General features: G+C 37.7%; 1 protein-coding gene across 3 annotated transcripts in view; it reads left to right on the top strand.

Moving 5' to 3' along the window:
• The window catches only part of LOC127657554 (activating signal cointegrator 1 complex subunit 3-like), a 29,280-nt gene extending 5,678 nt beyond the window's left edge, over positions 1 to 23,602 (top strand). For all 3 annotated transcript variants that reach the window (XM_052146405.1, XM_052146404.1, XM_052146408.1), the window contains exons 4-5: positions 19,763 to 19,914; positions 22,185 to 23,602. In XM_052146405.1, coding sequence (XP_052002365.1) covers positions 19,763 to 19,914; positions 22,185 to 22,401 — 369 coding nt within the window. In that variant the 3' untranslated portion in view covers positions 22,402 to 23,602. The remainder of the gene's footprint in view (positions 1 to 19,762; positions 19,915 to 22,184) is intronic.
• Positions 23,603 to 24,209: the final 607 nt, after the last annotated feature.

Genomic DNA, 24,209 nt, shown 5'->3' with positions numbered 1-24,209 from the left:
CCATGAGTCCAGTTGAGTTTGTTACCGCTGAGCACTCAAACAAACACACACACACACACACGTAATTGAACCCCTGCGGGTTGGTGTGAAAATTAGCAGCTTTTTACGTTCGCCTCATTAGAGCGCCGCCCCTCTCTGCCCCTCTTACTGATCGCAGCCATAATTGAGACATAAAGGCTTTTCACACTTCACTGATGTCCACATGACCTGACATCTGTCTCACACTAGACGACCTGCTGAAAGAACACAAAATGTCAAAGAATATTGTTCACACACGTTCTTAAACGCTTTTTATAAATCAGTCCTGGTGGATCAGGGAGAGGAAATCGAATTTGTTTGACACTTTTAAGGATTAGGATACAAATTGGTGTCCTGTTCATTTTCTAAAGCAAAAGAAAAGCTCAAATCCTATTAGGTTTGTAGATAATCATTATCAAAAAATAAAATTAATATAGTATGACAAGTGGCTAGTGGTTAAACACATGAAATGTATGTAGCTAACCACTTTAAACTGATTTCAGCCTGTCCCATTGGAGAGATCTTGACCTTCTCTGGGCCCACTTTACAATAGAATTCTTTAAGTACTGTTTACTTAAATTACATAAATTAAGCATTTGATACAATGTACTTATTGTATGCACACATTTGTTACATTGTACATTTAATTTAAGTAAATACAACTGTAATTACACTGTTGACCCTACCCATAAACCTAAACCTGTAGTAAATCCAACCTCTGTATACCACAAGTACACTAACACATGCTTCATTTATATATACAGTATATATTTTCTGAAATGTTTTTTGTGTCCTCAAAATAAATGTATTGTGGTTTTACTATTGTAACCATATTTTAACCATTATATTTGTAGTGAATCTATAGTAACCACAATATTAAACCACCATGAAGTTGGCACGCCATATAATAAAATCACAAAGAAAGGAATATGTTCTGATGTTTCTTTTAAAGGTACAAATCGATCACAAATGAACAACACCAGTTCGCAGCATTTTGGAGTTATGTCAATCTTGTGCTCATCATAACATATTCCTTTCTTTGTATTAAACAAAGATCGCGCAGGCTAAACCCCATGTCAATCACTCTCACCTGTCTTCATTGTTTGTCATCACTTCTGGTTTGTGCCGTGTTTGGTATCATTGAAGCATTCATTTTTGGGCTAAGATTTAATCTTTCACCACATCAAACTCCAAATGCAAAAAAAATAAAAATAAATAAATGTCTGTGTTTGTGCTGCGAATTATGATTTGTTTATTTGCTATACGTGAGACTAGTGAAAAAGCTGTTAGTAATGTTAAGTTAATTATTCCAAGTTTTTCACAAGTAAACAGCCACAGTATTCAGCTCTAAATTCGTTTATTAGTTTGAATTCTGCCAGAAACTGAATAGACGTGTGTGGATGCCGCAGAGAATAGCGTGAAGCCTCCAAGCGCACTAGATCTCTGTGGTAACATGTTCAACAAGCCACGTGATAAGATGCGTGGATTGATGGTCTCAGATGCGGAGGCAACTGAGATTTGTCCATTGAGGTTGGGATTAAAATGTGGTTACTGAAGTGAAAACATGGTAAATTTATTATGAGGGCATGCAAAACTTACTGAGAGAGATGCAAAACTATTTAAAAAAAAAAAATCAGCCCTGTCCTCTAAGGGCCTCCTTATATATACAGTAAATATTTCATACAAATCGAAATAAAGATTATTATTTTTATTTAATATATATATATATATATATTTTTAAACATTATAAATATAATTAATTACAGTAAAATATATCTAATTATATAAAGATAAAATAAAAATAATGAACAAGTAATAATGAATTAATAAATTACTTAAAACTAATTAAAAAAATTTTTAACAACAAATCATAAAAAACTATTTTAATTAATACACAAATTTCTGAAAGTTAGGCACCTTCTTTCACTTCAAGTAAAGTCAAGTGGTTTTGATTGTCTTTTCAACCATATACAGTACACAGCAAAACAAGACAACATTCCTCCAGGGCAATGGTGCTACGTAAAACAACATAGGACAAACACAGAACCACATGAGACTACACAGACTAAATAATATACCTATATAAAGTACACGTGCAAACGTGTGCAAAACGTACGGGACAGAACAATCAATTACTAACAACGAACAGGACAATAGACACAGTAAGAGACAGTGCAGCGCCGACTAGTACACAGTAGTGCAAAAAGATGACAGTTTCTAAATATGCCAAATGTAAACATAACATACAATGAAATAGTGTTCTATGCACATAGCAGTTATTGAGGTAGCAGCCAGTTATAAAGTGACAAAATGAAAGTGCAACTCAGGACTTGTGTGTGTGTGTGTGTGTGTGTGTGTGTCAAACCAGTCTCTGAGTATTGAGGAGTCTGATGGCTTGGGGGAAGAAGCTGTTACACAGTTTGGCCGTGAGGGCCCGAATGCTTCGGTACCTCTTGCCAGACGGTAGGAGGGTGAAAAGCTTGTGTGAGTGGTGTGTGGTGTCGTCCACAGTGCTGGTTGCTTTGTGGATGCAGTGTTTTTTGTAAATGTCCTTGATGGAGGGAAGAGAGACCCCGATGATCTTCTCAGCTGTCCTCACTATCCTCTGCAGGGCTTTGCGGTCCGAAGTCTCAAACCAGGCAGTGATGCAGCTGCTCAGGATGCTCTTAATAGTCCCTCTCTAGAATGTAGTGAGTATGGGGGTACTTTCCTCAGCCTTCGGGAAAGCACATCCCGAAGGCTGTTTTATCGACATTCAGAGACAGGTTGTTGGCATTACACCAGTCCGTTAGCCACTGCAACACCTCTCTGTATGCTGACTCGTCATTCTTGCTGATGAGACCCACCACGGTCATGTCATCGGCGAACTTGATGATGTTGTTCGTACTGTGTATTGCTGCACAGTTATGAGTCAGCAAAATGAACAGCAGTGGACTGAGCACACAGCCCTGGGGGGCCCTAGTGCTCAGTGTGGTGGTGGTGGAGATGCTGTTACCGATTCGGACTGACTGAGGTCTCCCAGTCAGGAAGTCCAGAATCCAGTTGCAGAGGGAGGTGTCCAGGCCCAGTAGGTTCAGCTTTCCAATCAGGGGCTGGGGAATGATTGTGTTGAATGCTGAGCTGAAGTCTATGAACAGCATTCGAACGAGTCATTTTTATCTAGGGTGAGGGCCAGATGGAGGGTGTTGCCTCATGACGAGCCTCTCGAAGCTCTTCATGATGATTGGTGTGAGTGTGACGGGATGGTAGTCGTTGAGGCAGGACACTGAAGACTTCTTTGGCATGGGGACGATGGTGGTGAAGCCTTGGCCTTTAAGGACATTGGAACGACAGCGCTGCTCAGAGAGATGTTGAAGATGTTGGTAAGAACATCTGCCAGCTGGTCTGCACATCCTCTGCGTCCGGGAACTCTGTCGCTGAGCCACGTCTCCGTGAAAACAAAGACGCAGCAGTCTCTAAACTCACGCTGCGTAGCCTGCTGGAGTCGGATGTAGTCCAGTTTATTGTCCAGGGAGCAAATATTTTAGAGCAGGATAGCTGGCCGGCTAAGGTTTGTTTTTAGCCTAGCATGGACCCCCGCCCTCTTGCCGTACTTCCGCTTCCTCACACACCGCTTACGACATCCTCTCCCCCAGCCACCATCATCAGGTGACGCCGAGGACTGGAGGCCTGGTCTCCGCAGCAAGCCGAGTTCATGTAGCGCCTCCTGCAGGTCATCATGCAGCTTGCTTGTTGCATGAATCCTATATTTGAGCAGTGTCTGGCAATGGTAAAAACGAACACCGGTTGCTCCGATGTCCATGTGCCGCAAAAGTCGGGTTATTTCACAAAAATAGCACCATTTTGGATCCGGAGTTTGGATCCACTTAGTTTTTGTTGAAACAAGTGTGGCTTTGTGGCTATACTTGAAAGATTTTATTGTGTGTGAGATTCTCTTATTTATTAACTTTTATTCGTTCTTGAGGAATTCGGTTTGAAAATCCTACAAATTGTATAATTAAAATTAAGTTCTCTTAAAGGACTTATGTTGTCAGCGTCCTCTTATTTGTTGCTCTTGGTTTATAGTTGTAAAAGCAGCAATCAAATGATTTTACTGACAATAATTCCAGAGATTTACTGTTGCCTGAACCCTCCTAATGGTGTCAGCAGAGACCTGTGACCTCTGTGTGACCTGGACAAACCAACTACTGCAGGTCACATCTCAGATTCACTGATGTTAAAGACACCATTGCAACAATGTCTCAGACCTTTCTGATTCTGACTAATTCAGAGTCATTTAGACGTGTGTGACTGAAGGTGTCTGCATGCCTGTAAATTTGAATGGCCGTGTGTGTGTGTGTGTGTGTGTGTGTGTGTATGTGTGTGTGTGTGTGTGTGGACGTTAATGTGGTAATGATGCAGTATGGATAAATCACTGATCTTCACATTTATCCATTTTCTGTTTGATCACTCTCTCATTACGTGTTGGTGTCTAACACTCATATTGGTCGCTTAACAAAAGCATGACATGAGGTGGGCAGGACCCCCCAGTTTCACCCGAATCAGTCGCTCAATAGCAACAAATGACCCCTCCCCATGACTCTACCCATCAGCCCCTCATTCACCCTCATTGTCCTCTAATTATGGCAGAACAGTTCATAAAGAGACACAGAGTCAAGCCCACCCCACACAGCTACAGCAGCACTCCAGCACAGCTCACTTTAATTGGCACATAATTGTATTCAGTTGACAGCCCTATAATATATCTATATATATATATATATATATATATATATATATATATATATATATATATATATATATATATTTATTTCATATTTATTATTTATTTATTCATATGCACTTTTAAAATTAAGTCATTTAAAAGAAGAAAAAAAAAAAAAACAGTAAGCCAAAGAAAAAAGTGAAAAAATTAAAACTATTTATAAAATTAAAACTTATAAGATTTATATAAGATTTTTTTTTCAGATATAAGATTTTTTTCATGCCGCGCACACACGGTTGGTGGGGCTCCGTGTTTCCTGCACTTTTTTTCGGATTAACTCATCTCTTTTTTATATTCACCTATCTTAAATATTGGTTGATCAAGCTTTTAATACCGATGCAATCACCACTGATAATAAACAAAAAACTAAGTAAATGTGCGCATTTTAAACAGCACACAAACAAACAATGTCATCTGAGTTTCTACCTGAGTTTCTACTTGCTGTTCATCTGCACTACAGCGGTATTTTTCACATTCTTTGCCTCTATGACTGGATCCTTAAAACCTAGAACTCAACCAGAGTCTGTAAGAAATGATCAAATACTAAGCATTTCCCCCCAGAAAATACACCTGTATAACTTTGGATACGGACAATTCATCATTCACCGCTCCTTTTTAATCTTTGATTCAAGGCGCACTTGTCGCACAACAATATGTCACTCCAACCACATTAAAGTAAACAAATCTTGTGCGGTATCATACCTTTTCCTCCTGGTACTGCTGGCGGGAGATGTGCAGCTCAATCCAGGCCCAGGCCTTGTGGGTGCATCTGTGAGTGCACCTGATGACGGCACGGCGGGCCTTCTTCCCCCCCAGCGAGTGGAGTTTCTTGCCCTGGATGACACCGGTTCGACCGGCTCCATGCTACCCGGAGTGCCCGCAGATTTCCGGTCTCTGTCCACCGGCGAGGACGGGGCCTGGTGCGGGGACCTGAACGTGCCGTTCCGTGACGCTGGAGGGATGTGGGAACAGGCGGAGAGGCAGACTGGCTCGGTTGAAGGGTTGACTGTGGCCGGCACGACGGTGGATAACAAACTGGCCTTTGCGAGTGCCCCGAACTGCTCAGCTAACAGTGCTGACCGCGAAGAAGAATCGTCACCGACAAAGTAAGATCACTCCAAACACAAGCATTGACTAAACAGAGACAAACTTTATTCTTTCAGACTGTAAATCATGCCAGAGTGGTCTGGGATTCCACTGTAAAGCCTAAAGGTATTTTAGGAGGTCATTTATATATCAGAAGCCTATTTCCCAAGCAAGATGAGATCAGAATATTGTTGTCTGAGTCCAACATCGATTTTCTATGTATTAGCGAAACTTGGCTGCATGATAAAATTCCAGCTAGCATAATTGATGTTCCGGGGTATACATGTTTTAGAAGAGACCGAACTGTGGGAAGGGGTGGGGGTGTACTGATATATATTAAGGACACATTTAATGCAAAGCAAATGTATCTAACTGCTGATATGTCAACTGAATGTTTATGCATTAATGTAATATTGTCGCAAAATATGCAATTTCAGATTTTAGTGGTATATAATCCTCCCTCAGCACGCACTACAACGCTCTGTGAAAACTTGGATGTGATGTTTAAAAATTTTAAGCACAAGAACGAGGTGCTTGTCTTCGGTGATTTTAATATAAATTGGATAGACAAACACTGCAGGAAAAAACTGAAAAATCTTGCATCCAAACATAATTTTATTCAAATGATTGAAACCCCTACGCGTATTTACCAGGAAGACTCAAACACTGATAGATTTAGTCTTCGCTAATAAACCTGATAGAATCATAAAAACATATAATTTAGTCACTGGTCTATCTGATCATAATATGATTTTAATTGCAAGAAAACTGACAAAGAAAAGAATGACTAGATTTTTAAATCCAAATAGGGACTTATTTAAATTTTAAATCCCTCGTAAAAAGCAGACTGAATTTGAAAATGAGTTAAAGAGTGTTAACTGGGATGAGCTTCAACAATATGATCAAATAAACGATTACTGTAATAAACTTATGTCCACTATTGAGAGTATTGTTGATAAATACATTAAAAAGCAAAAGAAATCCCAGAGAAAATTTCAGCTACCATGGATGAACGATAACAATCGAAAACTGATGAAAAGAAGAGACCTTGCCTTGAAAACTTTTATTAAGACCCGAAGGGACATTGATTTGAAACTATTTAAAGGTTTGCGTAACCAAGTTGTAAAAGAACTTAGAATGTCTAAATCAAATCACTATATTCAAGCTCTAATAGAGGTTAAAGGGAACGGCAAATTAATGTGGAAACAATTAAACTGCCTACTAAATCCAAAGGATAATGTCACCCAAACAAAATATGAACTTAAAATAGGTGAACACACCATCACAGATAGCACACAAGTTGCTAATGAATTTAATACCTTTTTTATACAATCTGTTAATAACCTAGCATCAAGCTTTCCATGCTGCAATGATATAGGCTTAACAACAGTAGACTTGTTCGAAGATCAAGCTAATTCATTCCAGCTCAGGGAGGTCAGTCAGACAACTGTTTTGAAAGCTATACAGGACCTAAATACCACCTTCTCGAAATATATTTTTTAATTTAGATACAGCTTTTCTAAAAAAATATAGCAGCATTCTGGTCCAGCCTCTCACCAATATTGTCAATATTTCCATTAAATCTGGGCAATTCCCAGATGGGTGGAAAAATGCTTTGGTAATACCGATTTTCAAATCAGGAGATGACTAAATGTCTTGTAATTATAGACATATCAGTCTTCTTCCAGCTTTATCTAAAGTTTTAGAGAAGATTGTTTCAGAACAACTCATGCACTACCTTGAGACAAACCAATATCTGAGTCCTCTACAATTTGGATTCAGGAACAACCACTCCACAGAATCCGCAATCTGTCTATTAATTGAAAATATCAAACAATCACTTGACCAGGGAAATGTAGCTGGTGCTGTATTCCTAGATTTTAAAAAAGCATTCGATACAGTAAATCACAACATATTAATTTCAAAATTAGCCAAGTTCAATATATCCAAAAAATCATTGTCCTGGTTTGAATCATATCTAAAGGGCCGTGAACAGTGTGTTGTGATTAATAGTGTGAGATCCACTTTTCTTAAAATTAAAACAGGCATTCCTCAGGGCACGGTCTTGGGACCCATACTCTTCAGTTTATATATTAATGATTTGCCGGATGTAGTATGTCCAGATATAAGTCTACTGATGTATGCAGATGACACAGTGGTGTATGCATCTGCTGATACCTGTATTTCTGTGGCTGACAAACTTAATGCTAATTTAGAAAGAATATCATCTTGGCTGGCCTCATCTCGTTTAACTTTAAATATAAAAAAAACACACTATGTCTGCTTTTCTATTCAAAAACTACCCCCAACACAACTCTTGAACATAAAAATTAATGGTGAATTTATTGAACAAGTACCTGAAGTGAAGTATCTCGGAATAAACATAGATTATCAGTTGAATTTTAAAAGTCATATCAAGAAAATTTGTAAAACCATTAGGGCCAATTTGAGCTGTCTTATGTTGATAAGAAGCTGTCTGACTCTTGACTGTGCTTTTACTTTTTTAAATTCTGTGATTCTTTCACATATATCTTATGGCTTAACCACATGGTCTCAAGCTCATCAGTCAAAACTATAGAGTGTCTTTACAACAGAGCCTTGAAAGTTTTAGATAAGAAGAGAATAAGGTACCATCACTGCCAAATTCAAAGTAAATATAAGATTTTAAGTTTTGTTAATTTTATTTCTCTGCATCTGGTTAAACTGGTCTTCAAATGTTTAAATGATGCTGCTCCACTACCGCTTTGCAACATAATAACAAGACAGCAAAGTATTAGACCCACCAGATCTGTTTTTAAAGTCAACTGTAACATCCCTTTCTGTAGAACATCATTTGCTCAGGCTGCTGTTTCAGTGAAAGGGGCAAAATTATGGAATTCTCTGCCAGACCATCTGAAATGTATCCCGACATTAGACATCTTAAAAAACAAAAACAAATTGTAGTTAATTCAGGAACAGTGTTGCTCTCATATTTAGACTTTTTGAATTTGCCCTTTCTGTGTACTATTTTTTTAATCCTATTTTATTATTTTCCATTGTACTACATTTTTATCTTTGTATTACATTTAACCAAAAAGCCCTTCTAGGGACAAGTGTTGCAAATTAGCTATAGCTAAAAACATTATGATACATGCATCAGATTACTGTCAAAGTGTATCTATGTTATTTGTATCTGTCTAAACTTAAATAATAAAATAAAACAATTGTACATTAAGTTAACATTAACCAAGATTATTAAATGCCGTAAAACATATGGTTCAGTGTAAGTTCATGATACCTCACCCATTTAATAATGTTAATGAATATAACCTTATTGTAAAGTATAGCCTTTAAATAAATCAAATAATATATTAACTCTTTATTTATTTATAACTTTTAATGTTTATTTATTTATAACTTTTAATGTTTAAATAGTTTGTGTTCCACATTAAACAATCCTATTCCATTTTCTCAATTTTTACACATACTGTAATGTTTACTGTGAAAGATCATAATAAAAAATAAAAAAATCTTATACTCCATGTATGGAAATACATCAATCAATCATTTAAACCAACATTTGGTCCCAAACTAGCCCCAACTGAGTGATCACTAAAGGTAATTGAAGCTGAATTAATAATAATAATTCCTTACATTTATATAGCGTTTTTCTAGGCACTCAAAGTACTTTATATCGTATAGGGGGAATCTCCTCAACCACCACCAGTGTGCAGCATCCACTTGGATGATGCGACGGCAGCCATAGTGCACCAGAACGCCCATCACACACTAGCTATTGGTGGAGAGGAGATGGTAGAGTGATGTAGCCAATTCAGGGATGGAGATTATTAGGAGGCCATGATAGATAGGGCCAATGGGGGGAATTTGGCTAGGACACCAAGGGTTACACCCCTACTCTTTACAAGAAGTGCCCTGGGATTCTTAATGACCACAGAGAGTCAGCACCTCGGTTTAACGTCTCATCCGAAAGATGGTGCTTTTTTTACAGTATAGTGTCCCCGTCACTATACTGGGGCATTAGAACCCACACAGACCATAGGGTGAGCACCCCCTGCTGGCCTCCCTAATACCACTTCCAGCAGCAACCTTGGTTTTCACTGGCCAGGCTCAACCCTGCTTAGCTTTAGTGGGCAACCAGGCAATAGCTGCACGGTGATATGGCTGCCGTAACTAGTGTTCAGCATACAATAACTAAAATTGTATGCTTTTGTATTATTTTTTATTTATTTATGTGAGAAAGGGGATTTAGAAAGGGGCTCCAGAGATTGAGAACAGAGCTCAAGCTGTACTGTTTGACCTTATTGATGGATCACCATCCTAACTTTATCTTCTGCAGACCTCACACTCGAGACATATCAATCTTCATAGTGTTCTGACCTGCCCTCTCTGCTCAGGTCTGAATGTACTCATTTAATGCTGATGTAGGGGTAGAAGACCACAGACCTGTGACTTATATGACTCAGCACTTCCTGTTTCTTATTGGAAATTTCCTGAACATTTGACGATATGGGAGTAAATTATTCTACAGAAAAATGCATGCTTACTCGTTTGAGCTCTACTCCAGCTAGAAAGTCATTTAAAGGAATAGTTCACCAATTTTTTTTTTCTTTCATTATTTACTCAACCACATGTCATAACAAATGCTTATTGTGTTCTTTCTTCTATTGAACAAAACTTTAGTTTTTTGAAGAATGCTCTGGCCATATTTTCCCCTGTTACAGTGAATGGGGAATTGAGCTATTGCAAGCCCTTTTGACATTTAATCAAGTGTAGGATATTAATAATTTACATATCCAATTGATATCAAGTATGGCATTACAACTAGTGAAAGTGCTCATTTTTGTAATCAATAATAAGATTTGCACTATTAAAAATGTAAATTCTTGACATCAAAAATGGAATTTCAACTAATCAGTTCTGATGTCTGTAACTGCATTTTCACTAGCAGAATTTCACAATGGCCCCGTTTCCACCTGATATTAAGATACTGATCTCGAGTTATCTGATCACATGTGGTCAAGCGAAACACATCGCTGTTTAAACTTGGTCGCTTAAATGCGTCTCCTGTGACCACTTGTGATCAGACTCCGAGGGGAGGGATGTTTCATGATGACTTACATCAGTCAATATGTCATTGTGTTACTGGATGACATCAAAGTGATGTCAAAAGAAAGTAAAGAAAGACAAAGAACGCGTGGGAAAAACGGGCAATGTTTAAATGCTTGTTTTAGCGCAGAAGTTGATTGACTGTTTCACTATTAAGTACAGTAGCTAATACAACCCCAATTCCCAAAAAGTTGGGACAGTATGAAAAAAAATGTGTGATTTTGTAAATTATATTCACCCTTTTCTATATTAAAAGCTCTACAACTAAACATTATATGACGTTTTACCTTGTGAATTTCATTGTTTTAAAAAAAAAAACAAATTACAGTCATTTCAAATCAGATGACTGCAACACCTCCAAAAAAGTTTGGACAGTTGAGAGATTATCACTGTGAAACATCACCATTTCTTCTAATAACACTTATTAAGCATTTAGGCACTGACAACACAAGATTGTTACGTTTTCCCCCAATCATCCATTATGCAGGTTTTCAGCTGCACAATTGTACCTGTTTTAGACCCGTATGTCTGGGGGCAGGGCATGCAAATTTTGTCTGCCAATTTCACTTTGGCCTTTTCTCAAGTTTAGAGGTACGTGAGGCTCCCAAGGAAGACCCCTTGTGTCGCTTCATTCGACACAACGTCTCGTTCCCTCCCTCAGGGAACGGAGGTTACAACAGTAACCGTGACGTTTCATGTCTATCCTTTTATTTTTAGAAAGTAATTAGTACAGTAATCTAATTAGACTGTAGATGTTATTAGTAGTTAGTAATTAATTCCTTTTTTTAGAGTAACTTACCAAAAATGATCAAAATATGTTAAACCAAAATGATCGACATTAGCGACATTAGCTTTGTCTAAATTTCAGCACTGCTTTTTATTCACTATCTGCTCCATTCAACATTTTTTAAATCTATTGTATACAATTTTTTTGTTTCTTTTTACTGTAAATGTAAGCACAGTTTATGTCTCTACAATAACCCCCCCCAATAAATCATTGTAACAGTGAGGCACTTACAATGGAAGTGAATGGGGCATCAGTAAACGCTAAAATAAACACATCTTTTTAAAAGTATAGCCGCAAGATTATTAGACATAACATTACATGTTTAATCATGATATTAGTGTAAAAATCAGGGATTATAGTGTCTACTAGATTACAGGATTTACATATTGGAAATGACTACACTGATTAGTTTAGTTAGCATTTTATCATGTTAACATGTCAAATTTTAATGTCTTGTGGCTATACTTTTGAAACGGTGTGTATTTTAATACTTACGGACTGGTCCCCTTCACTTCCGTGGGGATGCCTCACTGTAACCGCTATTTTTGACAAAGTATAACGTTTTCTGTGATGATCAGGATTAGGCCACAAATGCTGTTAACTGAGCTCATCTTGAATTGAACTGGGAACATTCCTTTAAATGAAGACAAAAGCGATGACTCTTTCTTTGTTTAGACTGTTAAATCGTGTTGCACTTTAATTTATTACATGGTCTAAGCTTTGCTGAGACTTTTATTGAATACATCACAGGATTGTTAGTGTGTCTGTGTCCAGACGTCTATAAATACAGTGTTAGCACAGACACTTACGACACCGCAGAGACGACAGAGTAACATTCAACACTAGATCACACAGCACCAATCCACACACACTCAAACACCATTCTCCTCTGACCTCTGTCATCAACAAGGTGTTTCTGTCCACAGAACTGCTGCTCACTGAATGTTTTTTGACTGACTGTTGTGTGTGAAAATCCCAGGAGATCAGCAGTTACAGAAATACTCAAACTAGCCCATCTGGCACCAACAATCATGCCACGCTCAAAATCATAGAGATCGTATTTTTCCCCATTCTGTTGGTTGATGTGAACATTGACTGAAGCTTCTGACCCATATCTGCTGATTTTATGCATTGCACTGCTGCCACATGATTGGATGATTAGATAATCACATGAATATGTAGGTGTAGAGGTGTTCCTTATAAAGTGGTCACTGAGTATATAAAATATACACATACTGTATATATATATAAAGAAAGAAATATCCTCTCTGAGTGCCTCATGTCACATGTTTTTTCTTTAATATTTTTTTTAAATATAAATATAACACATAATGTGTATGTATGTATGTATGTATATATATATATGTGTTTCACTTATCAACTGTTGTAAACTACACTTCCCATAATTCCCTGCCCTCATCACTGCCCATGCACTTCATTGGTCTCACCTGCATGTCGTTTAGTCATCATTGTGCTTGTGTATTTAAACCCTGTTTGTTCTCCAGTCGTTGTCGGTCATTGAATGTGGATGTTTGAATGTAGATTCTTGGATGTGTTTGTTATCGTTATCGTTACCTTTGCCCTCCGTGGATGTTTCCCCAGCCTGTGTACTCTTTGGATGTTTTCGTGTTTTGGTTTTGTTTTCCCATCGTGGACGTTTCATTTGCTCTTGTCTTGTTTGTTGTTCTTCATCTTTCAATAAAAACCGCATTTAGATCCTCACCCCTCGTCTGCCTTCTCCTGCCTTCGTAACAATATATTAGTGAGGACATGTACAAAACATAACTGCAGCAATCATCAAAAACACTTAGAGACAGTAGGAAAAGTCATTTTTTATAAATATATATTTTTTTACCTATTCCATATGTTACATATAAAATTCAATCATTTACAAGTTATATATAATAATAATAATAATAAAAAAGGAAATGTAGGCATCATATCTTCATAAAATGTCAAGTGGAGTAAGCATTGCATCTTCATCTGATCTTTATTTGCATAATTAACTACAAAAATCAAGAAAAGAAAAATCTTGCAAGTATACACGGTATATACAGTATACTTTTTTTTTTAACCAATGCCATATACATCCATCTTCACATTTCAAACTTTCATTTCTAATTTCAATTTTATATATTTCCAAAATCCTTTCTCTCAATTTCTGAGATTGTGGGGTTCTGAAGTTTTTTTTTTTTATCTTTATATTAATATAAAGAAGAGCATTCTATGGATTAAACTGTCAGCCCTCATTCCCAAATGAACATGTATAACACCAGCGAGGACTACAACATTTGATTTGCAAATGATACTTTTCTCTTTTCAGGTGACTGATAATTTGTCTCTATTCTGATTCACAGTCTCCACAGTTTTTAATCAAATTAAGATGTAATCAATTTCTATAAAAAAAAAAATGTCTTTGCTTTGCTTCATACTAGCCCACATACGATTAATATTAATTCAGTTTTATGAGCATATTTTGCCAAAACATTCATTCTAATCACACATTGTCAGATGCTCATGTAAACCAGTGAGATACTCTCTGCACTGCCGTTATTCTGAAAGAGACAGTACAGGTTTAGTGCTTGTTGGGAATAATGTACGTGACTAATATTTGTGTAGACACCTCCAACTTGGTTTGCTTAATATGCTTTTGCAGTTCCATTAAGCCTAAAGTATCCCGTGGTTTTGACGTGAATGCTAAGCATCTGAGTACAGTTGGTTTATTGAGCTGCTCAGAAACGGTGAGACGGGGCAACCGTGGTCATGTCATCTCGAGGGCCAGCAATTGGTGACCACTGTTTTACAGTACTGAGCAAGAACAATTGGAAAAGAAAGCCAATAATTAGACTTTATTTCATATCTGTATAACGTCTCCGCAGCACTAAATGGATTTTGTGTGAGTGTGTGTGTATGGTAGCGCTCGTGTCATTCAGTGTTATTCTGCCTTGTATAAACACACTCCCAGTGAATGCAGAGTGGCTGAAGTGTGGATATGATTTATGTATATCCATCTGTTAGGTTGTTTGGAACGTCATAAACCCTCTGGCCTCAAGAACAGCCATAAAAACCCCAGCTCTGCTCATTCCTGCACTGTCTGCGGCAGCCAGACAACCTGATGTTGATTGTTCATGCCTGATGGCACACCTCTGAATCTGTTTGCAATTGGCCATGCCTGAGACGGCGCTCTTGATTCACTTTGGCGGGGATGGACAGATTGTCCATGCTGGCGGGTCATTACTGCCAATGTGTGCAGATCTGTATCTGATTGGCCATGCTTGTTCATGGGGTTACTTTTGAGGGTTCCCGCTGTGGCCGTCCCGCTGGTAGCCGCATGCTTTCAGATGGTGATGCAGTGATGTCGATGAATGAACCCTTGCCAGGATGCTACACTGATTAGATTTGAATGTTTACTTGCTTTGTCTTATTTCATCTGGAGTTGAATTATAGTTTATAGTAGAGAGATTCAGATTCAGGCATTTTTGCTTTTTGTGTTTGTCAGGTTTGTTTAGGTGCATAATATGGGGCTTTTAACTTTAAACTAGCCCAAAACACACTGGGGAGTCTTTATTTTAAAAGACTTGGCTCTATTTCAGTGCTTTATATCAGGCCCAGATCTAGACTTAAAAAGAAAGGGGGTTGACTATAAAACTTTGCAGGCTGTGTTATATAGCCTATCACTTCACAGAGCACACTAACCAGTGATGTTTAACATTTTAAATATAAAACAAATAGTGCCCGGTATAAGATCTGTTCAGTGTTGGGCAAAATACTCTAAATGTAGCTAAGGCACCAACTACTCTAAAGAAATAAATAGCTCAACCAAAACGGACACACTGTGTAAATACATTTCTGCAGCAGCTGCAGATGTGGCTTCTGTGTAAAGACGGATGGCTCATGATAATTTTTTGTTGAGTCACGTCCAAATCAGAATCTTGCAGAACTGTTGAGAAACAGCAGTTATCGATGACAATAATAGGCTACTATGTATAGGTAAAAAATATAGAGAGAGTAGGCCTACTGCAAAGACTGAAAGAAGGAAACAGTCTTGAAGTAGATGGAGTCCAAACAACGACAGAAAAACCTCTGGTAAATAACTACTGTAAAATGTGTGGCTTATAGATGTATGAGGCTAGTTCAGTGTGACACATATTGTATCCAGTTATCATCTCAAAAAGAAATATGGTTTATTTCCATTTCTTATCAAATTTTGGGTCAAAATGTATTATTCTTTGTCACTTCAATCAAATAATGGGTTAAGAAGAAGATTCAAATGTTGTTAAAATATTGAAATATTGTAGTTGACCACAAATTCCTTTCTGTTTGTCGTCGGCCTTCCATTAAGAAAAACATTAGTGTCAAACTCCACATCTAATTTTAAGAAACAAGCTATTTAGATTCACTTAGATTAAAAGTGAAGGTGTAGCACTTCAGATAAGATAATAATGACATATTACACATAATACTTCAAACTGTGCCTTGCCTTTATATATATGTATTCTAAAAGTATTCTGAATACATTACTTTTATTTGATGTATTCGGAGTATTCAGTATTCAGCCCAGATTAATTACTTAAAGTAATCCGCCCAACCCTGGGTGATCATTCCACTTCATCCAGCGCTATTTTTGTTCTCTAGAGTAGCATATCATCCTGTCACATCACTGAGAAACCACTCCAAATGATTTAGCACATGGGTCAGCTGTCAGAATTATTCAAATGAACCTATTCAGGCCATTTCTCTAACCCGTCTGAATAAAACATTGGCATGAACTGACTCAGATTAGTGATTCAAATGAATCTCTAGTTCTGATTCAGAGTAAAAATGGACAGAGTATGTGCTGAAAGTTTTATTGACTTGAGAGTTGTGAGAAGTACTATGTTTACAAATAATATTTGTATTTATTTATTTTGCTGTTTATGTTATTAGTGACCTCTTTCTCTTTTCAACTTTTTGTTGTGATATTTAGTAATGGTTTAGTTTGCTGACCCCACCTTTTTTGTAAGGATCAGAATTGAACCAAAGATTCTGCCACTGGACTATCACAATTCTCTTTCTTATCATGTATGCATTATCTATGAAAATATGCATTAAAGTGATGATAAAAACATGGAAAATATTTTCAGTGATTGTTTATGTTTCACCTCTAGAGGCTGCTGTTATACTGTAGAACCAAGTCATTCTAACTATATATAGAATCTTCCAGAACACGGAGGAATAAAAAATGATAAAAAACAATCAGCATAGGTTTTTGCCAATAGCCGATAGTTCCAAAAAGTAACTATCTGCACCGATTAATCTGTAAAACCGATATATCGGTCTACCTCTATTCTGAACAACTAGTAGTATAGTCATTGTTAAGGAAGTCCTGTTTAATTACACTGGTTTAGGGTCATGCTTTTGAGTTTATTAGTGATATGTGGATGATAAGAACAGTCCTTCAATAGGTTAAACTGGCTCGGCAAATAAATATAACCTTTTAATGCACAAAAATATAATTGCCCATACAAACAGAGATTTACAGATTAAGATGTTTTAGCATACTGACAGTCAAAGCATAAACCTGTGTATAGTGCTTTTGAAATGTGATGTAACCCCTGAATTATGAACACAGTGTTATATTAATAATAACTTAGACTTCAGCAATAGGGTATTAAGAGCGCTGTTGTGCCGTATATCAATTGCTGAATTACAGCAGTGATGATATACAGAACAACAGCATGATTGCAAGTGTGATATTGCTTTAATACAACAGATCAATAAACAAGTAAACAATACTTGCATTTCAGACAAAAATGATTCAGTTCATGCTCTCATACTCTTGTTTTTAGCTAGTCATGTTTTAGAATGAATCTTTTAAGTAAAGGTATCATTCTCATTCACTTCCGTTGTTTTGGTGCTGAACGACATGTACACCAGAAAACCGTTAATTGCAAGAAAGCTGCTTAAGAGACAAAAACGCTGTTCACGTTTATATGCACTGTGTTAGTAGTTTACCCTTTACACCTGTATACATGAGGCTCGGTCAGTAAGCAGAGTTCTCCACAGCACGTTCCCGCGATGCTGATCTTCACTTCTTTTACTTCACTTTTTTTCCGTTTTTGCTCCTTTTTTAACTTTTTAATAGTGGCTAGCGACGCATTGTGCTATAATCGTGGTGTTTACCTCTGTAAATGTATACAGAAGGGCAAGGAGGAGGCGGGAACCGGCTGAAAAGTCAACATAAAGTTTAATGATAAACATATACTTAAACCAACATAAAACATAAGGACACACACACACACACACACACAATGTGGCCACGTCTCTCTCTCTCTCTCTCTAACTGGTGCTTCCGGCTTCCCTTTATCTCACTCTTCTGCTGATCAGCTGATTCACGGCCCCACCCTCCTCCTCATCACACCCTCTTACATAAAAACCAGGAATACTTTAGGGCATATACAGTTAATATTTTAAATTGTGTGTCATTTGGTTTAGTTTAAAGTGTGTGTGATATTCCCTTTTCCCACTGTACACCTAGTAATGTTGAAATCGTTTTCATGTGTTGATATGACATTAGTCAGCCGGTCTGTTTCACACACATGTGCACTCTTCAAAAACCTTTAAGAACACCATTTGTGCGTTTATATGGCCACACAAGCCGCATTCTCCTGGAGAAACACTGATGTGTTAAACCGTTTTCTCAAAATTTCCTTAAGTGGTTTAAGGAAAACTATGTTGCATGACATTTCAGAATGCCGCTTTCTGCAAAAACCCTGGAATAAACCGTTTTCTTTAGTGTATGTAAAGGGGGTCAAAGATTACATGACTCGCTCATAACATAAAAGACGCTTATTTATCACCACCTACTGGCGTAAATATGCGATCTCCAGAAATGGTCACTGAATGAATCAGTGAATGAAATCAAAGTGAAAGATGAATTAAAATCCCCACCACTATTTGGAAAGTCATGAACAAGTGGAATGATAGCGTCCTAGTGCTGTTGGACTTCTATATCAGCACTCTTGGTAGGTCTCTCGTCCAATCAAATTTAAGAACTGGAACTAATTGTATAAACTAATCATATACAGCAAGTATTATAATGATAATTAAAAGTACCTCAAACTTATCAGTGTTAACATACTCTCTTAAATATAAAAACAAGCTCAAATCTAAATGAACACACTTGTCAACCATTATTGTATTTTCTTTCCTATGTCATTTGTTGCTTAAGATTTCTTCTCTCTATCTAACTTTCTGTCCATCTTTCTCACTCTTTATCTCCCTATCTCTCTCTCTCTGTGTCATATCATGCTGTTGCTCTCCTCAATTTACTCATACAGCTACTGTGAAATGTTAATCACAACTTTAATTTGTTCTGCATTAGCATTTTGATTAACTCGCTGGGCATTCCGCTGCACTTCAGGTGCATTTTACTCATAGTTACAAAGGAAATGACTTTTCATTAATTACGTTTGTTAGCGCAGCTGAGCTTAGCAAACTTTAGCCTTACCTAGAGAAAGAGAGAGTGGCAGGACCACAGAGAGGGTGAGCGAATGAGATACTACACAAGTACTACCCATTCATACTCTTAATGGTCTAATATCACCCGTTGAGGATTCATGCACAATAGCAGCAACATATCATGTAGTTTAAAGAGTATCACCATATTACTATAACTATAGATTAGATATCAAAACCCATCAAAGTTTTATCATTTTCTGTTAGAGCCACAGTTATTTCAACAGCTTTCATAGTCCTACTAATAAAATTGTTACCAAAAGTGACTGAACAAAAATGCTGTTTGTCTTAAACAGTGTTCTACAGTCATGTATGTTCTAAATCTTGAGAAAATTCCTTTCTGCTTGAAGCTCTTGATGGATTCTGTTAACTTCTGTGATCGTTTAAGCCTCTGGCATACTTTATCATACAGTATCCTGTTTTGGTGAAATTTGATGCAGATCCAAGTCCACTCCTGTGAGCTTCTATGTGTTGTGATTGAGATGATGTTGTTGTTTCTGCAGGTGATGCTGGACGTGGTGTCTAATGAAGACTGGCTGGTGTCCACTCTTGGCATTTGTAACCTCGTACAGATGATCATTCAAGGCAGATGTGTCCAGGATTCCTCTCTGTTCACATTCCCCCACATTGAAAAACAGGACTTCTACATCTTCAGGTGCAAATATCAAGTTCTATAAGCCATTAGATATTTGCCCAAATGGTCACATCTCCAGATGGTTTGATCATGGGTGTGCCAAATGTGCTGAGAAGACAGACAGGACATCACCTCCACATACCTTAGGACAGCTGTGACCAAACTACTTTTATGGATTACATGATTAATTACTTGAATTCATGACCAGGATGGCACAAAAAGCAGCTGTCAAAGGTTAAGGCCACACCTTTTCGTGAATAATTATGAGGGGGATCGTCTATCTCTATATCATATCTAGAGACATTCTCTCAATATTGATTTCGTAGCTTGATAAGAAAAAGTCCAATCTATATTCCCTTTTTCCAAAATAACAATTATTTAAAATTCTCTGAAAGATATGTTCCTGGTTCAATACAAGTTAAGCTAAATTGACAGTATTTGTGGCATAATATAATTTACCACAAAAATGTATTCAACTCGCCCCTCGTTTTCTTAAAAAATTAAAGCAAATTACAGTGAGGCACTTACAATGGAAGTGAATGGGGGCCAATCCGTATATGGTAAAATACTCACTGTTTTAAAAGTATAGAAATATAGGATATGCTTGTAAACATGATTGTAGTGTAATAAAATCACTTACATAGCCAATTTTACAACTTCGTTGCTATGACGATATAATGTCAGCGAACCCTAAAATGACAATTTAAACAACTTTACAGCTTAAACAATACATGAGTTTTAACAGAAAAATTAATGTAAGTGCTTTTATAAAATTATAAGCTTCACATTTCTGCTTTTAAACCCTCCACAAATTGGCCCCATTGACTCCCACTGTAAGTGCCTCACTGTAACCTACAAGTTAGAGTTGAAATAAATATTTATGGTAGTCAACATTATGACTCAAATGCTGTCAATTAAGCATAACTTGTATTGAACCCAGAACATTCCTTTAAGAACCTGTGCTTTACTCAGCAACTGACAAATAGCTAGTGTGTGTTTGTTTTTGTGTTTACGAAAAGGAAAAGGTTTAACGAAAGGAGAGTTAATTGGAAGATAATACTTTTCAAATGAATGATTTTCATGAATATGTTCAGTGAGTAATCCAAAAGTAATCAGTTTAGATGACCTCAAATGTGTATTGTAAAAGATTGTTACTGGGTTATGGTAACTGTAATTTGTAATAGTCCCAGATTACATTTCAGACGTAGTCAACCCAGCACTGCAACTACTACTACTGTTACTGTAGTTTGAACTAAAACACAGTGGTAGCTCTTTCAAATAATCACCAGGACAGCAAACAAACCATTATAAGGGAGTGCAGTATGATCTAATTAATAACATGTTTATTAAACCCATATCCATTACACAATTTTGATACAATGCCACATTTAATGATATTTGAAAAAAGCATATATTTGTATTGCTAAAAACATTCAACACAAGACAAATCATGGTGCCGCAATACCTGAATTGGGTGTTGTAATCTCCTTGACTGGCTGTTTGTCTGTACCACCATTGAATATGTATTTCCTTATTTCCTGCTGTGTTATTAAATACATAATAATAGGCTAAACATTATTTATTATTATTATTAATATATTAACATATTCATTTTAATAGTCTTATGGAATAGTTCGCTCGAAAATGGAAATTCTCTCATCATTTACTCATCATCATGCCATCCCAGATGTGTATGACTTTCTTTCTTCTGCAGAACACAAAGATGAAGAATATTTTTAAGAATATTTCAGCTCTGTAGGTCCATACAATGCAAGTGAATGGGTGCCAAATTTTTGAAGCTCCAAAAATTACAAATAGCCATCATAATAGCCATACATATGATTCCAGTGGTCTAATTAATGTCTTCTGTTCACTTCCTGACAACGGTGTTAAAGGGGTGCATCCCTTCTCACCTGTAGATCTGATTATGACAGTGTAACATGGCTTAGCAGCTAATACTGACACCATCTCTTATCTGACAATGCAAACACCATCAGTAGCACTTATCAGCGGGATGGCTCACACACCCACCTGGTCCCAAACTCAGCCCTCAAACTGCTGCTCACACATGTACACACTAACATCACTGCCATTGGATTTTCTGACACCCATAATACATTTCACTAAGGCTGCATCCCGCAGAGAGTGTAATTTGGTGGAAACACAATAAAAATGGTAAGAAAGGGATCAGGATTGGCAGGATCTATCACGCTGGGTCAGCAGGAAACAGGACCTCCGTCAACCCTTGTGTGATTGAAGGCAATGTCACATGACTGTCTTTCTCTTGATAGGAGGTGGAGCTTCAAAGAAGCATGGGGCGGAGGCGGCTTTCAAGGACCAATTGCAGGGCTTCCTGAGCTAATAACCACCTGCCATGGTAAAGAGGAGAATTTCACTTTGATGGTGAAGGAAGTGATTCAACCCAACCAGATCTCTCAGGTGTGTCTTCTTTACATGCGCAGCTTTCAAATTAAACAAAGTTTACATGTCAGCATCAGTATAGAGTGAAAAAATAGCATACATTTTTTCCATAGGGATATTTTTATTTATAATTTTTTTTTATTGGGATTATTCTCCCTTTTTCAACCAATTTGGAATGGTCAATTCCCAATGCGCTTTTAAGTCCTCGTGGTGGCTTAGTGACTGCCTCAATCCGGGTGGCGGAGGATGAATCCCAGCTGCCTCCGCATCTGAGACCATCAACACACGCATCTTATAACGTGGCTTGTTGAGCGCGTTGCCACGGAGACAGCACGTGTGGAGGCTTCACGCCATCCACTGCAGCATCCACGCTCAACTCACCACGCACCCCACCGAGAACAAACCACAATATAGCGACCACGATGAGGTTACCCCATGTGACTCTACCCTCCCTAGCAGCCAGGCCAATTTGGTTGCTTAGGAAACCTGGCTGGAGTCACTCATCACACCCTGGGATTCGAATTACCAGGCCCTCAAAATAGTTATGTTTTAACTTATTATTATTTAGTTTATTTTTATAATTATTTCGTAAATTTCTGGCAACCACAGCTGCCCATTTTACTATAAATAAAATAAAAAATGTAACTATATATTAAAATAAACTAAACAAACAAAAATTGTGGTAACATTTAATTCATGCATTCATTCTGAATAAGAAATGGCTTTCAGTTCCCATCCATACTGAAATGCAAGAGTCGATGTATCATCCCTTAACAACATAAACATTCAAATAAATGCCAATTCTACACACATTAGGCTGTACCCACTCACACACGCACTGATTCACGAGCATGATTTGCAGAAAGCAGCAGACAGTCACGGTGGTATCAGATAGCACCAAGATCCCCAATTACCTCCCAAATGAGAGGGTTTAGAGCTCCAATCTAAGTGCTAATTGCAGCGGTAATGCGAGCGTCCGAGCCCAGCGATGAGCCCAGCGGCCGTTCCCCATCCGTATTCCAGCAAACCCCCCTTCCTCTTTCCCCTGCTAATTAAATAAGCACATGCACTGCTGTGTCCTCATCTCATTCACTAAGGAATCGTAATCCTTGCATAAATAACTGTGCCAGGATGATCTATACAGATTTTTTTCTATACTCCCATGACTCTAATACTGACAGATCCACATCAAGCAAACCCCATCATCGCTCTTTGCTGCACACACAAACATGTTCTCGTATTTGTCATATTACTTATGTTTTATTCTATTAGAGTTGTTAAATTTAACATGTGCAACTCAAAGAAGCGTTTACCGTTGATTACATTTTCCATATATCATTTGCAAACTTATATATGGAACTTGAAAAATTTGTATTTCTAAATTAGTCCATTATCAATAATTTTGGAGAAAAAGAATGCATTGTTTGAAAGAAAAAGGAAGTTTGTAGGACTACAGGGATGTGGATATGACGATGAACCTCAGTATGGACAGGGTTATCTGAGTCACGTAACTGACGTCGAGGTCACTATGAGCATGAAGGGCTGGTGGGAGGGTTGCTAGGAGCAATCTGAATGTGCTCTGCCCGATAACGTAACCAACATCAGGGATGAGTCCAGCTGGCTGGTGCCTCACGGAGACCAGGAGTATGTTCTACAGGTGTCCTTACACCGCCTCAATACGGGCCAGCAAAGAGTGAGTCTGCCAACATATGGAGCAAGAAACTTTATTCATTGGGTTTATGTCGCCGTTATTGTAAATCAATGTTGATTTTTTTATTGATTCCGACAGCAGAGCTCAGGCCCCACGTTTCTCAAACCCAAAGACTGTAACGAACCCCGCTCCTCTAGTTCTCCCCGCTTCATCGAGCTCACAGGCTCGCTCCCCGAGCTCACAC

This window comes from Xyrauchen texanus, chromosome 17, assembly GCF_025860055.1.
Source record: "Xyrauchen texanus isolate HMW12.3.18 chromosome 17, RBS_HiC_50CHRs, whole genome shotgun sequence".
Classification (NCBI taxonomy): domain Eukaryota; kingdom Metazoa; phylum Chordata; class Actinopteri; order Cypriniformes; family Catostomidae; genus Xyrauchen; species Xyrauchen texanus.
The sequence above is the reverse complement of the archived record's forward strand: the minus strand, read 5'-3'. Positions and strand labels throughout refer to the sequence as shown.